Raw genomic sequence first — 14,018 nt, 5'->3', positions numbered from 1 at the left:
ACGTATCATGCAAATAAGAGCTTGGAGTCAGAACCCCTATAGGCAAGAAAGGTGAAGCCTGATGGGTGCCACAGATGGCAAAGAGGAGCAAAGAAAGGCCAGAGCTATCCTGTCAGGCCTACCCTCCCCACCTACCTCCAAACCCCTCTCTCCTGTAAGGCTCCCACCTCACTTATCCTCAGTATAGCTCTATGCAGACTCCATCCCCAGAAGGTGCTCCCAACAGCTGTCTCCTTTCATCCACCCACCCACCCTCAGCTCTGCCTCCATGGCAGCTTCTCCAAAGATTCCCCAGTGACTGCAGCCTTCCTGTCTGCAACCCGCTGGCGTTCCCCCACACTGCACATCCGCAACCCTGGTGCCCATGTTGCCAAGCATCAGACTCGTTCCACTCCACCTAGTCTGCTGACAGCGCTCGCTCTCCCCTGCTGAGCCTCACTGCATCCTCAGCACCAGACGTGCTTCATGACTGAGGAGAGCCCTGGTGACATGGCTGCATCAGCTCTACCGTAAGCGTTGCAACAGCAGGAAGGAAAAAACAGGACACCACTAGGAAGAGATCTGTCCGGGAGCACAACACACTCCCCCCACTCCTTCCATCCCACGTGCCTTTTCCGGTGTGCCTGGACACCTCCATCGACGTACGTCAGACCACGATCACACACTCCGCTTTTCTTGTGAACTTTGCTTCCCTTTTGTTATCTTCTTTTAATGATTACAGTTCCAGCTCAGAGAATCCTGTATTCTGCCCCTTCCCAAGAACAGTAACCCTAAAGCAACCAGAGAAAATTCTCTTATCCCCTTCCCAAGAAGGAAAGGAAAATGGTCGCTTATCGCTAATAAACGAGACCTGCGTCCCGCCTCCCTTTTCAGAGTTACACACCTCTACTTACCCCGGCAGACCCCCAAATCCAGACACAACGGCACCTCCCTTCCCTCGGGTTGCAGCCCCCCCCCCCCCCCCGGCACAGCTAAGCCACCTCGCCTCTCCCACCGCGGAAACCGACACCGCTACGGTACTTTACGCCCCGAAGCGCCGCACCCGCCGGGACCAGCTCTGCCCCGGCTGCCGGAGGAGGCCCTTCTCCGCTGCCTCGGTGCTTTACCCCCACCCGCGCACAGCCGGGCCCCAGCGATGCTGGCAGAGCCCCCAGGGCGCTGCCCAGCCCCGGCGGGCAGCGCAAAACGGCGGCGGAGCAGGCACCGGCCCTTTTCCGTCGGGCCGACGCCCGGGATGCCGCGCCGGCGGGGAGCGCTGCGGAGAAGCTGACGGGGCACCGCGGCGGCGCCGCAGCTGCCGGCGGGGCGGGGGGAGCCGACCCGCCGCCGCGCAGCGGAGAGGGGCGGGGCGCGGCCCCCGGCATGCCGCGCGGAGGGGCGGGGCTTCTGCCTCCCGTTTGGGATCGCCTGCGGCCGCTGCGCGCTCAGCGCCGTCGGCTTGCTACGGGCTGACGCCGAGCCGTCGCCATGGAAACGCTGGTTCCCGGTGCAGGCCCGGGAAGGAGCGCCGGGACCCTCGTAACGGCCCGGAAAACAGACCCGCAGGCCACCGAGGAGGAGCGGGAGCAAGACCTGAATGCTCCCCGCGGGTCTGAGGCGCAGCCTTGCAGGGCAGGACGGGCCTTGGGGCCCTGAGGAAGCCCCCGCAGTCGGGAAAGGCCCAGAGCCCGCAGCCCCTGGGGACCCACCCTAGCCAGAGAGACCCCACAGCACCTGGGAAGTCCTGGAAAGCCCCCAAGACTCTGGCAGGACACTCTCAGACCCTGAAAGAACCCCAGTCGGTCTGAGACCAGGTCCAGGGACCAGTAAAGGTGCTCTTGAGCATGGCTTGGAGGTTCTGGAAAAGCCCAGAGAATCTGCAGAGGCCTTGGAATAACTGGGAATGCCCCAGCACACCTGGAGCAGCTCAAGCAGCACAAAGACATCCACTCAAGAGACCTGGAGAACAGCCCCAGCAATGTACTAACGGCCTGGAAAGAGCCCTCGAGCAACCCGAGACACCAGGATGGCCTAAACCACTCAATTTATAAGTTTGGAATGCCCAGTGCTGCCCTGAAGACACTGAGCATGTCCTTAGGGGCCTTGGAAAACCCAGCCAGCTTGCAGAAGCAGCAAGGCAGCCCTCAGAACGAACACTGGAGAACACGTAGCAGCTCAGAGCCATCAAAAGTCATCCGGAGACCCCAGAAAAGCCCCAGAGCAGCCCCAAACACACCTAGACAGTCCTGGAGACCCTACAAATTGTCCCCAGCACTCAGAGCAGCCCTAGAGGTGCCAACGTGGTGCCCCAATGCCTAAGTACAGCCCAGAGCACCCCCAGAGACGCCAAGATGGTCTGAAGGAAAAGCCTCAGATCCAAGCATAGCCCCAGAGGCACTGTGCCATACCTTGATGCCACCAAGTGTACGTGGGCCTTGCTATGCTTCTGCAGGTGCTTCTGTTCAATGCTGCCACGGTTGTAACACGAGGGCAGCACTGCCCTTTCCTCCCCCACCCCTGCAGTGGGAAGCAACGTGTGGTTGGCGTGTGCAGCACTTGCTATGGCTGGATTCCCAATCCAAAGAGGGGGGGGGAAGCTTCTGCAGGGCCAGGCACAAGTGGGTCTCAGTCCCAGATGGGGGGGGGCAGCACTGTACAGCACCTGGCACAGGGGTCCAGCTTGCAGCCCATCTGCAGGGACAAAAAAGCACACGGCTCACACTCCCCTGAGAAAGGGTTTAATGGGAGGAGAGGCACTGCTGTTTCTTTCAAACAAAAAGACTGGGCTAACACCCATAATAGAGACATACACATATGCACACTATGTACAGAGCGACACAGGCAGTGCCAGGCACCCCAAGCCCTCCCTCCCCCGCCCCCCCCGCCCCCGCCATCCCTGTGGTGGAGAATTGCCTCCTCCTTCTCCCTCCTTGAGCAAGATGGAGGGGAGGGGGTGGGTGGGCTTGCCAAGCAAGGAGTGATTGCAGTCATGACAAAGACTGGGATTTAAAGGGGCAGGGGGAGAGGCAGTAGGAACACAGGAATGGGGCCTGCCCACAGGGTTGAGGAAGGTGGAACTCTTTGGTTTCGACATTAAGACTGCGCAGGGCCACCTTGTCCACAGGGCCAGGGGAGGCAGGGAAAGGTTCCAGGCACTGGAATGGAACGGCTCAGTGAAACCAGTTCCCCCCACAAGAGGTGACCTGAAGCACCTGATCAGGGTTGCAGCTGTGCCTGGGACCCAGTAACGTCCCTCCCCTGAAAGAGCCCGACACTCACAGACTGGAGAAGGGGAGACTCCCCAGGGGTGTTTCTCCCCCCTTCCCCAGGACCACGCATGAATTTGCATGTGAGAAGGGATTTCACACCTCTGTCCAAAGGTGGTTTGCCCTCCCCCCTTGCAGACATGCCCACCTGATGGCTGGTACCTCCTAGTTAGGACAAGGAGTTGAGAAAATGGCTCTCCCCTGCCAGAGTGCTCAACATGGAGCTCATGTCACCCACAGCCATGTTGGCACCACCAGATGCAGGAAGCAGGAGACCACCAGCAGGGCTTGGAGGCCCAGGCAGCAGTGCAGATGTCTCTGGATCTTCCACAATGGCAGCAAAGTCAAGGTGCGTATTCTCCAGGTCCAGGGAGTCCAGGCTGTTGGCCATCTGCTCCCCCGAATCCAGGTAGTAGTATGAGCTGCCTTTCACTCCTTCCAAGCTCCCACCATAATGCCCAGGACCCCCACAGCTTGCTGCCGTTTGGCCCAGCAGCTTATGCCCTCCTTTGCCCACCTGCACATGTGTGCCTTGGTAATACAGGAGGGCATTACTCGGCCCCTCAGGTGTGGGGCGGGCAGGGGGCAAGCGAAGTACACGCCGGGAGCTGGCTTCCACTCCCTCATAGGAATGACTTGGCTGAGCCAGGTTGCCTGCATAGTTCAGACTGTTTTGGTGACCGGGTGGCTTAGGGCCACCAGGTGGGTGTGGCACCATCTCTGGGTTGAAGCATGGGGCATTTAGGAGGTGTTGGGTCTGTGCCAGACCCTGCAGGTGATCTGGTTTGGCATGGTAACCAGAGTACTTGGGGCTGAGGTACAGTGGTGCTTGCATGGCTTGGCACTGCCCAGGTTCACTGCCCAGCCCCATGCCAGCCTCCCCTCCCTTGGAGGCTAGTTGGTCTCCCCACATCAGAGCCTGCTGGGCCTGCACATAGCTACGGACCATCACTTCTTTGGTTTGCATGGTGGGCGTCTGGGCTCTTCTAGCGCCCGGGCTCAACGTGCCCATGTAACTGACAGATGCCTGTTCCTCAGACTGGTAACCACCAGGCCCTACATTCATGGCTTGGCCAAACGACGCAGGCGGCTGCATGGGCCCAGTAAGCTTGGCGTTCTGGCAGGGAGCAAGTGCTGGGGCAGGTGCTGGGTAACGCTGCTCAGATTTGATCTGCAGTCGGTTTAGCCGGTGCCCCCCAGAAAATCCACGGTCCTGGCATGAGCTCACAAGTTTGGGTTGCTGCCCACAAGAACTGGCTAGTGGGTACTCAGTACTTTGATGGTGACAGTGTGGCCCAGACACGGCAGCAGCGGAGGCACCAACACTCGACTGCCCAGAACTCATCTCCAGATTGCCTTGGGGAGGTTCACCCCAAGGAGCTGGCATGGTCCCATTGCCAGTGTGCATGCTTGCGAAGTGCTGGTTCATCTGACACTGCGGGAGGGAGAACTCGGACTGAAGCAACCCCTCCTCCATGTCCCCGTGCCCTCCTGGGTTCAGCTGCATGCCCCCTGTGGTCCGGTGAGCACTGATGTAGGGGCCTTCACACTGGAGCTCCACACCTATCCCTTGGCATGGGAAGCTTTCCTCAGGGTAGTTCAAGTACTGTTCCACCTCTAGCAAGCCAGACTCCATGCCTGGGCCAGGGCCCTCTATGCTCATGCTCTCCAGGAAGACATTTTCACTGATGCTGGGTGGGCGTGGGGAGAAGACGTGGCGCTGAAGGTTGGCATCAGAACCACCCAAGGGCTGCAGAGCAGTTCTGCCCACTCCCGGCACATTCACGTTACCCATGCTCTTAAAACGATGCACTTTGGGCCCAGCGTGAGGGTTGGCTGCGGTCCGGGCAGGGTCGCTGGCCCGCCGCACACCATTCCTAGGCACCAGGTGAGGGGGAACACTGCCTGCATAGCCAGAGTAGTCATTGGAACTGTGCCTTCGCAGCAAACCGTTTGCAAGGAAACGGGATTCGGCTGGCCCAAGGTAGTCCCCAGGTAAGATACTGTGGCCACCCATGCCCACACGCTCCATGTTGGGCAGTGGGGTTGGGGGTGGGCCACCTGTGGCTGCAGCATATTTGGCCTTGAGACGGTAGCGCTGGGCCGGGGTAAGGCTGCCCACACCTGGCAGCCCTCCACAGTGGCTGGCATCACTGGAGCGTCGCGACTCGTCTGGAGAGATGGGGTCATAGCCATCTGCCAAGCCTGCCCCACCGGCCATCGCCCCTGCCTCACCACCCAGACATGGTCCAGCCAGGTACGGGGACACCAGGGATGAGCGCCGGCTCACAGTGTAGGCTGAGCTTACGGTACTGGTGGCACTGCTCCGGCGTTCGTTCAGTGGCACGCCCATCTCTGCTGCTGACAGCTCCGCAATGCGCCGGTGCGAGGCAGCTGGTGCTGGCACAGAGATCCCAGGCACCTCCCCAGGCGGGCCTGAGGAAAGAAAAGGAGGAGTTACACCAGGGCACTCAGGACACAGCATGGCACCAGTGGTCCGAGGAGGAACAGGCAGCCATCTCCAGTACCAGGATAGGGCCTCTTCCGTGGTTAATGCCTACTAGGACAGGAATCAGATTCAAGTGGTGGCAACAAAGAGTGGGCAGAAGATCATTTAGAATCATTTAGGTTGGAAAAGACCTGTAAGATCACTGAGTCCAAAGACGGGCCACAGCCCAGATGTGGGGGTCCACCACTAGTGAAAGGAAGGTGTGGAAACCTCTCTGGCTGAAAACCAGACTTCTCTTGACACAGTGCCCATGGGACTGGCCCTGCATCCGGTTGGGAGGGAACCACAGTCTCACCGGCTCCAGGGATGGCTGGCAAATTCAGGGCCTTAGTAGCTGATGGCTTCCTCATCTGCTTCAGTTTGTCAATGCGAAGATTTTCTAGCTTGTGGAGGGCCATGAGCCCTGAGGTGCCCATGGGCTCACCGGGTACCACATCCTCCAGTGTGGATAGATCCTCGTAGCTCCCACCTGCGTTGCCTGCCATCTCCACCCCACTGTCATTGTTGGTGGTGCTGCCGAGTGGGGAGTGGTCGCTGCTGCATGACGACTGCCCACCTGGGCTGGGCTGCGGCTTCTAGGGGGTACCCAAAACATTAATCAAGGAAAAGGGGGTCAGTCATTCACTACACACTGAATGCAATCTGCGAGCCCACACTCTGCCAGATGTGGAGATGACTCTCCTACCATGCAAAACTCCTCCGACAGGCCTGGCCAGGCCTCCCTCAGTCATCATACCCCCAGCTCCTTACCAAGGCCAAGTCAGGCACCAAGAGTTTGCTGTCATCCTTCCGGGCCTCAGTGGGGCCATTTGTGTCTTTCTCCTGCTTCATGTCTGGGGGGCCACTGGGGGTGGGCAGTGCACGGCCTGGCACCACATCCCCCCGGTGTTTCTTGGTGACATGGGCGTCAGGGCCGTGCACTGTCTTCACATGTTTGCGCAGGGAACTGGGGTCTGTGTAGCGCTTGGTGCAGCCTGGAATCTTGCACACATAGGGCTTCTGTCAGGGAAAAAAGGTAGGCACGGTGGAGGCATGGTGTTAACGTCTGACTAGAGACCCCTCCCAACAAAGTACCAGCTGGGCATGAAATAAATCCCCCTCCCCTCCCTCTCGAGTTGGACCATGAACTGAGGGAACTCAGGGTGGGAAGGGATCAGAGGCTGAGTGCCCTTGGAGGGGGCATGTTAGGTGCTACAGAAGGGCCCTGGAGGAAGTCATAGGGAGCTGGAGGAAGAATGCAAGGACAGTGCTCCACAGGAGTGGGGCAGGGGGTAAAGGGACCCTGGTGGGAATGCAGGTGACCGAGGAAGGGAGCAGGGGGCCATACTTTATTAGAGCAGGCAAGGAGGGAGTTGGGGCACACACAAAAAAAAACAGAGATGGAGGGAATTTAGAGAGTACGGGACTAATCAGGAGGCATACGGGGAGCCCAAAGGGGTGCAAAGAGCCCCAGATGGGTCTGTACCTCATTGGAGTGAGTGCGGTTTTGATGCTTGGCCCGGTCAGAAGCATTGGAGAAGGCCTTGTTGCAACCTTCATGTTCACACACGTAGGGTTTTTCACCCGTGTGCGAGCGCAGGTGCGTCTTGAGGTTCTCCAGGCGTGAATAGGCTTTGTTACAGCCCTCGAACTGCACAGGCAAGCAGGGCAAAAGGTGCCACACACCTTCAACAGACCCTGTACCACATCACCCCTAGACTACATACCCACGGCACATCTGCCATGGACATGTATCACACATCCCAACCAACACACAACACACCTGCCCTCCTTCAGGTGCATGTCCTCACACCACCGCACAGCCCTTTACCCTTCTGGCCTGTGTCACGCCACCTCACTATGCACTGGCCACATGGCCATGCTGTACCGAGTCTGCTACATACCTCTTTACCTCATGTGCATCTCTGCCATGCCGTTGATCACACGGGCTCTGGCCTACCACACACGAACCCCACTCTATCATACACTACCATGCTCCTGACCACCCTGTCTGTCCCACCTCATTTTCCCCACCACACGTCCCCCTCAATGCCATATACCAGACAGGCCAGCTCGCATCCTGCCCTGAGCTCTGCCTGGTGCAAGGCACCACAGGTTAGCTGAGGCTTTGCAAAGGCTGGTGCCAGCTCACCGTGCATTTGTGAGGTTTCTCGCCTGTGTGACGTCGCATGTGCACCACCAACATGTACTGAGCCTTGAAGGGCCTCTGCTCCCGGGAACATGCTGCCCAGTGGCACACAAACTCCTTCTTCTCCCCATGGATATGCTCGTTGTTGATGTGCTGAGGAAAGAGGGGCATCACTGGTGGCACTGGGGAGGGTGCCAAGGGTCAGGGAGAAACAGGTGTCTTAAGAGAATATCATGGGCGAAATGGACATAGAGGAACTGGGATGGCGGGAGGAGACACCACAGGTTAGGGGAAAACAGAGTGGTCAGATGATGTGTGGAGGAGTCGGGATACAGGAGATGGCTGGGGGCTATTTTGAGAAGACCAAAAGAAAACATAGGGGTCAAGGTGGTCTGAGGGGTGGTCAAGGGGATATAGGAGAGTTGGAGTGTCTGGAGGGAGACAAAAAGCAAAGGAGGGAGTCTGGATGCACCAGTGGTTCAGGAGAGCTGCCCCAGAGGTAAGGAAGGCCAGACTGGGTGTTGTCCCTAGGGACATGGTATGGGAGGGTCATGGAGAACTTGCCCACAAGAAGTGGAGGATGCATGTTTCTCCCTTCCTAGGGGCAAATTCCAACATCGTGCACCTGTGTGGTGAGTTCTCAGGGCCGGGGCGGGGGGGTAGGGGTGGGGGGCATAAAGCAGCCCAGCATAGAACAGTCTTAGAGTAGGAGTTGTGGGTTGACACAGGGCAGTGTCAGCCAGCAGCCTGAGGGCAGGTTCTGGAACTGGGTCTACCTAGGCAGGACCCAACTCACATGCACCAGCTGCTCCTGCGTATCGAACTCCTTGGCACAGCCATCCCAGTAGCAATTGGTTTCATACACAGTCTCAGACTCAGGTTTCCCATCCTCCTTCTCCAGATCTTCCCGAACATCGAGCATCCCCAGCAAGGGGTCCTGGGAGAGCACAACCAGATGAGCATGCCCAAGTATGAGCCTTCCTGCTCCCTGTTACTGGGAGTGGTGCCCAGGGAGGAGCGTACAGTCCTGGGGAAGTTGGGGTGGGGGTCTCAAGGCCTGGGGAGTACCTGGGTGCCTGTGGAAGCTGGACTGGAGATGTCACCCTCAGATCTCTCCTCCGGGTATTTGACAGTCAGAGGGCTGCTCAGGCTCCACTCCAACTTTAGCTGCTACCGGGGCATGGGGAAAGTGGAAAGCAGTCAGCGCTGAGATGCCCACTGGACCACCGCTTATATGGGATGCACCACTTTTATGAATGCAAGACCCCCTTACCTGGCAGTGTTTGAGGGTCCCACGAGCTGGGGCATGGTGCAGGAGCCCTGGGCAGGTGGACAGGTGTTCGTGGGAGCTACATGGTGGTGGTGGTGGGGTGTGGCTGTACAGGTGGCCTTGGCCCTTCTGCTGACCTGGTGGACTCTGGTACCCCAGTGATGGACTGCAAAGAGCAAGAGGGATGAGCAGATGACACCATCAGAGGACAGAAATTTAGGTCTTCTGAGCCAGGGATCCCGGTTGTCTAAACTCCCAGCCACTCCTTCCCTAACCCACCACCCCACTCTGCTCCCACCTTCCCTAGCCCTCACCCCAGGCACTCCCCAAGCTGGGAATCGTCATTCAAGCTCCCAGACTGACAGGCTGCATGCATGCCAGCAGGGCTGAAGTCTGGTGCCCACCTGATGGTGCTGATGGAGAGGTGGCCATAGGAGCCACTGGCAGAGGCGCAGCGGGAGTTGATGAACGCAACGAGGGAGTTGGGTGAGGTGCGGATTACCGTCTGCAGGTCAATGCTAGAGTCTGACAGGGGTGAGATGGACAGTGCCCGCTTCTTGCCCAGTTTGCCTGCACCACGGGGCGTTGAGAACCGTGAGCCTGGGATGGCAGCAGAGAGTGGGAGGCACTCCTCTCAGCATGGGTCCTAGGAGGCTGACAAAACCCCCAAGGACACAAGCCTGGTGCTTTGGAGCCTGGAGGAGTACCCTGAGCGTGCCAGTTAGCTTCTGATTCAGAACAGAATAGAATAGAATTAGAATAAAATAGAATAGAACAGAACAGAACACGAGTATTTTAGTTGGAAGGGACCTACAACGATCAATCTAGTCCAACTTCCTGACCAATTCAGGGCTGACCAAAAGTTAAAGCACGTTATTAAAGGCATTGTGCAAATGCCTCTTAAACGCTGACAGGCTTGGGGCATTGACCACCTCTCTAGGAAGCCTGTTCCAGTGTTTGACCACCCTCTCAGTAAAGAAATGCTTCCTAATGTCCAGTCTAAACCTCCCCTGGCACAGCTCCGAACCACTCCCACGTGTCCTATCACTAGATACCAGAGAGAAGAGATCAGCCCCTCCCTCTCCACGTCCCCTCCTCAGGAAGCTGCACAGAGCAATGAGGTCACCCCTCAGCCTCCTTTTCTCCAAACTAGACATACTCAAAGTCCTTAGCCACTCCTCATAGGACATGCCTTCCAGGCCCGTCACCAGCTTTGTTGCCCTCCTCCAAACGCATTCGAGGACCTTCACATCCTTCTTAAATGGTGGGGCCCAGCACTGCACACAGTACTCGAGGTGAGGCTGCACCAATGCTGAATATAGTGGGATAATCACCTCTCTTGACGGGCTGGTTATACTGTGTCTGATGTGCCCCAGGATGCGGTTTGCCCTCTTGGCTGCCAGGGCACACTGCTGACTCCTGTGGAGCCTGCTGCCAACCAGCACCGCCAGATCCCTTTCTGCAGGGCTGCTCTCCAGCCACTCATCTCCCAGTTTATACTTGTTGCCGGCTTTAGACTGTGGCAAGGCTCAGAAGTGTCCCCCCTCCCTTCCACAGCCATCAACATTCCTAGCGGGTACCTGAACCCCTTGACACACGTGTACTCCCTGCTATAGCTGATGCCATCCCAAGAAAAGTGCCTAATCCCCTTGGCCACAGCCAGCACAAATCTACCTGTTCACACATGCATGCATCACTGTTCCAGGAAAGATACCTGAAGCCCCAGCAGTCTTCTCCCTCATCACAGGTGTCACTGTCCCCAGCACTGCCTGACCCACTCAGCACAGACACCTGCACTCCTGACACAATCAACACAATCCCTAGGAGATGCCTAAAGCCCTTGTAGAACCCCTACCTGCTCCATGCCCTTCCAAGACTGGAGACTTACCATCACCACCGCCTGGGTGCTCGGTTCCTGGCACCAACCCATAACCACGGTGACTGCTCATGAGGTTCGACTGATGGCATAAGGGGAAATCTAGCCCTGGCAGAGGGGAGGAGGAAGACGGGAAGGCATATTAGGGTGGGCGGCACAAGGGGGAGAGGAAATCCCCAGAGCATCCCTGAACCCAAGGACTGAATCTGAAGTCGGGTGGCCCTCACGCCCATGCCAGGTACTGCTCAGGCCCAGGCACTGGCCAGGAGGAGAGGGCTACGACCGACCTTGTGGCCCTGGGGCACCCGGGGCTGCTCCATGGGGTGGGCGCAGGCAGCAGTGCTCAGCGTAGCTGGTGGCCGGGACGCTGACGGGGTTGAACATGTCGCGGCGGGACCTGGCCAGGCTCAGGAGCACATCTGGTCCTCGCCGAGGGGCTGGAGCCGGTCGGGGCCTGAGGAGGACAAGGGTGGGCTGGCGTCTCCGCCCGCGAGCCCCGCGCCCGGCGGCGGCCGGCGCTGTCCCGTCTCCGCCAGGGGGCGCCGCAGCACAGCGCAGCCGCGGGCAGCGGGACGGCCCGGGCCGCCCCCCGCCGCGGCCAGAGCCCCCCCCCGGGCCGGGAGGTGCTCCCAGTCCTTCGCCCTGCGCCTCCCCACGTCCCACGTCCGCCCCCGCCCTGCCCACGGCCTGAAATGTCCCGCCGTGGCCCCGCAGCCACCTACCTGGGGTGCACAACCCTCTGTGCTGGCCACCTCTGCGCTGCCACTTCACGGCAGCCCCCAACACAGACCTCTGCCCCGAGCCCACGGCAAAGGGAAGTCCCGGGGGCACTGCCAAGGCGGGAAGGGCAGGTGACAATGGGAGAAACCCTGTCCCTCCCATTTTGGGGCACAGACGCAAACAATGAGGGTCCTAGGCAGAGGAACTGGGCTAGAGGGCATCTGACTCAGCAGCAACCACCGATTAACATCTCTGCATACCCAAAAACTTTGGGGACGCCCCCCCACCATGGTGGCCCCTGGCATTTTTCCTTGCCCCCTCCCATCAGGGTGCCCCCCCTGCCTTAAGGGGTCCCACTTTCTTCCCGGAGCTGGGGGCCCATCCCCACCTGGGGCACAGGCCCGTGTATACCTGGAAGGGAGAAGGGGCTGGCTGGTGCAAGAGGAGATATCTGCAGGGCCAGGGTGCAGCCCCCCACATCCCTCTCCTCCCTTGCTGACATTGCAGAGACATAAACCATGCAGGAAACTGCATGCCTCTGACGGGCTGGGTGGGGGCTGGAGGTACAAGCCATGGCAGCTCTGTGTCACCACAGCTACCTGGCCAAACACGGAGGCCATCTGCCACCCCCTCCAAAGCAAGTATGTCTGTCCCCATGCCCCCCAGTGCCTGGCAGGCCCCCAGGTCCCTTCTGGAACCAGCACGGGGGGGTTAACACACCCTAAGCACAAGGACTGCAGTAAAGATCAGACCATTGCCCAGTTCAAGACTACCTCTGATAGCTTGGCACAAGCGGTGACACTGCTGCAGGGCACCCTGTGGTCACCCATGACAAGCATCCCCCGATACTGACTTAGCGAGGTGCCCTCATGCTCCGCACTGTACTGAGGGTCCTGGCCCGGCAACAGTCTCAAGCCCACTGCAGTGTCTTTTGCACGGGGAATGAAATACACATGTGTGCACCCAGACACCCACACAAACATCTGCACTCAAGCACACACACAGATGTAAAAACTGCAAGCCCTAACTGCCAAAAGGGGAAACTAAGGCACAGAGGGTTAGAACCATTCTTGGTCAAAGCACGCGAGCTGGCACTCTGCTCTGTCCTCCTCATGGGTCCTTGCAGCATCTGCAGGTCCCACCCAGCCCTGCCTTGCCCATGGGTCCCCACCCTGCCTGCAGGTCAAAACCCTGCCCTGTCCCACCCACACATCGCACCCCTGCCCACAGGGCTCAGCCCAGCCCACTAGCACATCCCTGCCTGCAGGTTCCTGCCCCATGCCTGGGTCTCATTTCCACCTGCCGCTCTGCCTGGTCCTGCGCATGCTCAGGTCTCCAACCGTGGCTGGGCCTTTGGCCTCTGCACCCAGGTCCTGGCCCACAGCTCCATCCCCATCCACCATCACTGTCCTGTCCCAAGACCCCTGAGGGCTTACATGAAGGGCAGAGGCTCTGGAAGGAGAAACAACCACAGGGTGAGGGAGAGGCACATGCGGGTGGTGCTGGGAACAAGGCCTCCTGCCCTCTCAGCCTCCCCCTTTGAGAGACCAAGGCAATCGCCCCAAACAAGGGGTCTGGGGGAGTGGGAGCCCCTCACCCCGCTGGGAAAGTGCTGGGTTGCGTTTGGAGCACGGGGGGGAGGGTGGGGGGGTGGGGGTGACGGGGGGGGCAGCAATTCTTCCGCATGAGTTGCCCCTTTGAAAGCTTGTCTCAGGGCTTTGTGAGAGTGTCAGACAGGAAGAATGGAGGGGGGGGGGGGGCAGCAGAGCAGGCAAAGGGGGAGGGAGGTACCCGGGAAGGTGGTGGTGCTGGGAGCAGGCAAGGGAAAGAGAGATGAGTAGGAAACGAAGGGGGGGTGGCAGAGGAGGGGCCTCTTACCTGCCTGCTGGACCTGGGCCTTGCAGCAAAGATTGGGGGATTAGCTCCAGGGGAAGCCTCCCATCTGCCCCCTACCCCAGCCACAACATCTAACGAAGAGAGGGTTCGCAAGTCCCTCTCAAAAGTTTGTCTAGTTGTGGAGTCGACCGCAGCACCCACTCCCCAGCCCTTTGTGCACACAGCTATTCACACGTGTGCAGACACACACAGAGTTGCATGAACATACATTTGCACGTATCTGGAGAGGTACATGTGCAGCTGGGAGATGATGGGGGATGTTGGAGTTCAGCAAAGCCAAAGTCCCGTCTCCCCCTCCCGAGAACAATGACCTGAGCTCCCCCCAGCTGCCCCAGACCCACAGCCTTAGCCCCCCAGCTCCTTGCTCTGTATGA

General features: G+C 59.1%; 1 protein-coding gene across 1 annotated transcript; it reads right to left on the bottom strand.

The window, feature by feature from the left end:
* Positions 1-3,414: 3,414 nt before the first annotated feature.
* GLI1 (GLI family zinc finger 1) lies at positions 3,415-11,412 on the bottom strand. Its single transcript, XM_059832806.1, has 11 exons — positions 11,316-11,412; positions 11,041-11,136; positions 9,557-9,752; positions 9,156-9,318; positions 8,951-9,052; positions 8,679-8,819; positions 7,886-8,035; positions 7,220-7,384; positions 6,505-6,753; positions 6,050-6,329; positions 3,415-5,681 (listed from the first exon to the last, which is right to left on the bottom strand). Exons 1-11 carry the CDS (start codon positions 11,410-11,412, stop codon positions 3,415-3,417), a joined length of 3,906 nt encoding a protein of 1,301 aa, XP_059688789.1.
* Positions 11,413-14,018: the final 2,606 nt, after the last annotated feature.

This window comes from Gavia stellata, chromosome 36, assembly GCF_030936135.1.
Source record: "Gavia stellata isolate bGavSte3 chromosome 36, bGavSte3.hap2, whole genome shotgun sequence".
Taxonomy (NCBI): Eukaryota; Metazoa; Chordata; class Aves; order Gaviiformes; family Gaviidae; genus Gavia; species Gavia stellata.
The sequence above is the reverse complement of the archived record's forward strand: the minus strand, read 5'-3'. Positions and strand labels throughout refer to the sequence as shown.

What these genes read in the sequence shown, in the direction of transcription:
- GLI1 (XM_059832806.1), bottom strand. Translation starts at nt 11,412, where the DNA reads ATGTTCAACCCCGTCAGCGTCCCGGCCACCAGCTACGCTGAGCACTGC. An exon ending in GGGTGCCCCAGGGCCACAAG is followed by an intron (nt 11,137 to 11,315) that starts GTCGGTCGTAGC and finishes CCCCTCTGCCAG; the next exon opens with GGCTAGATTTCCCCTTATGC. An exon ending in GCCAGCCATCCCTGGAGCCG is followed by an intron (nt 5,682 to 6,049) that starts GTGAGACTGTGG and finishes TTCTTTCCTCAG; the next exon opens with GCCCGCCTGGGGAGGTGCCT.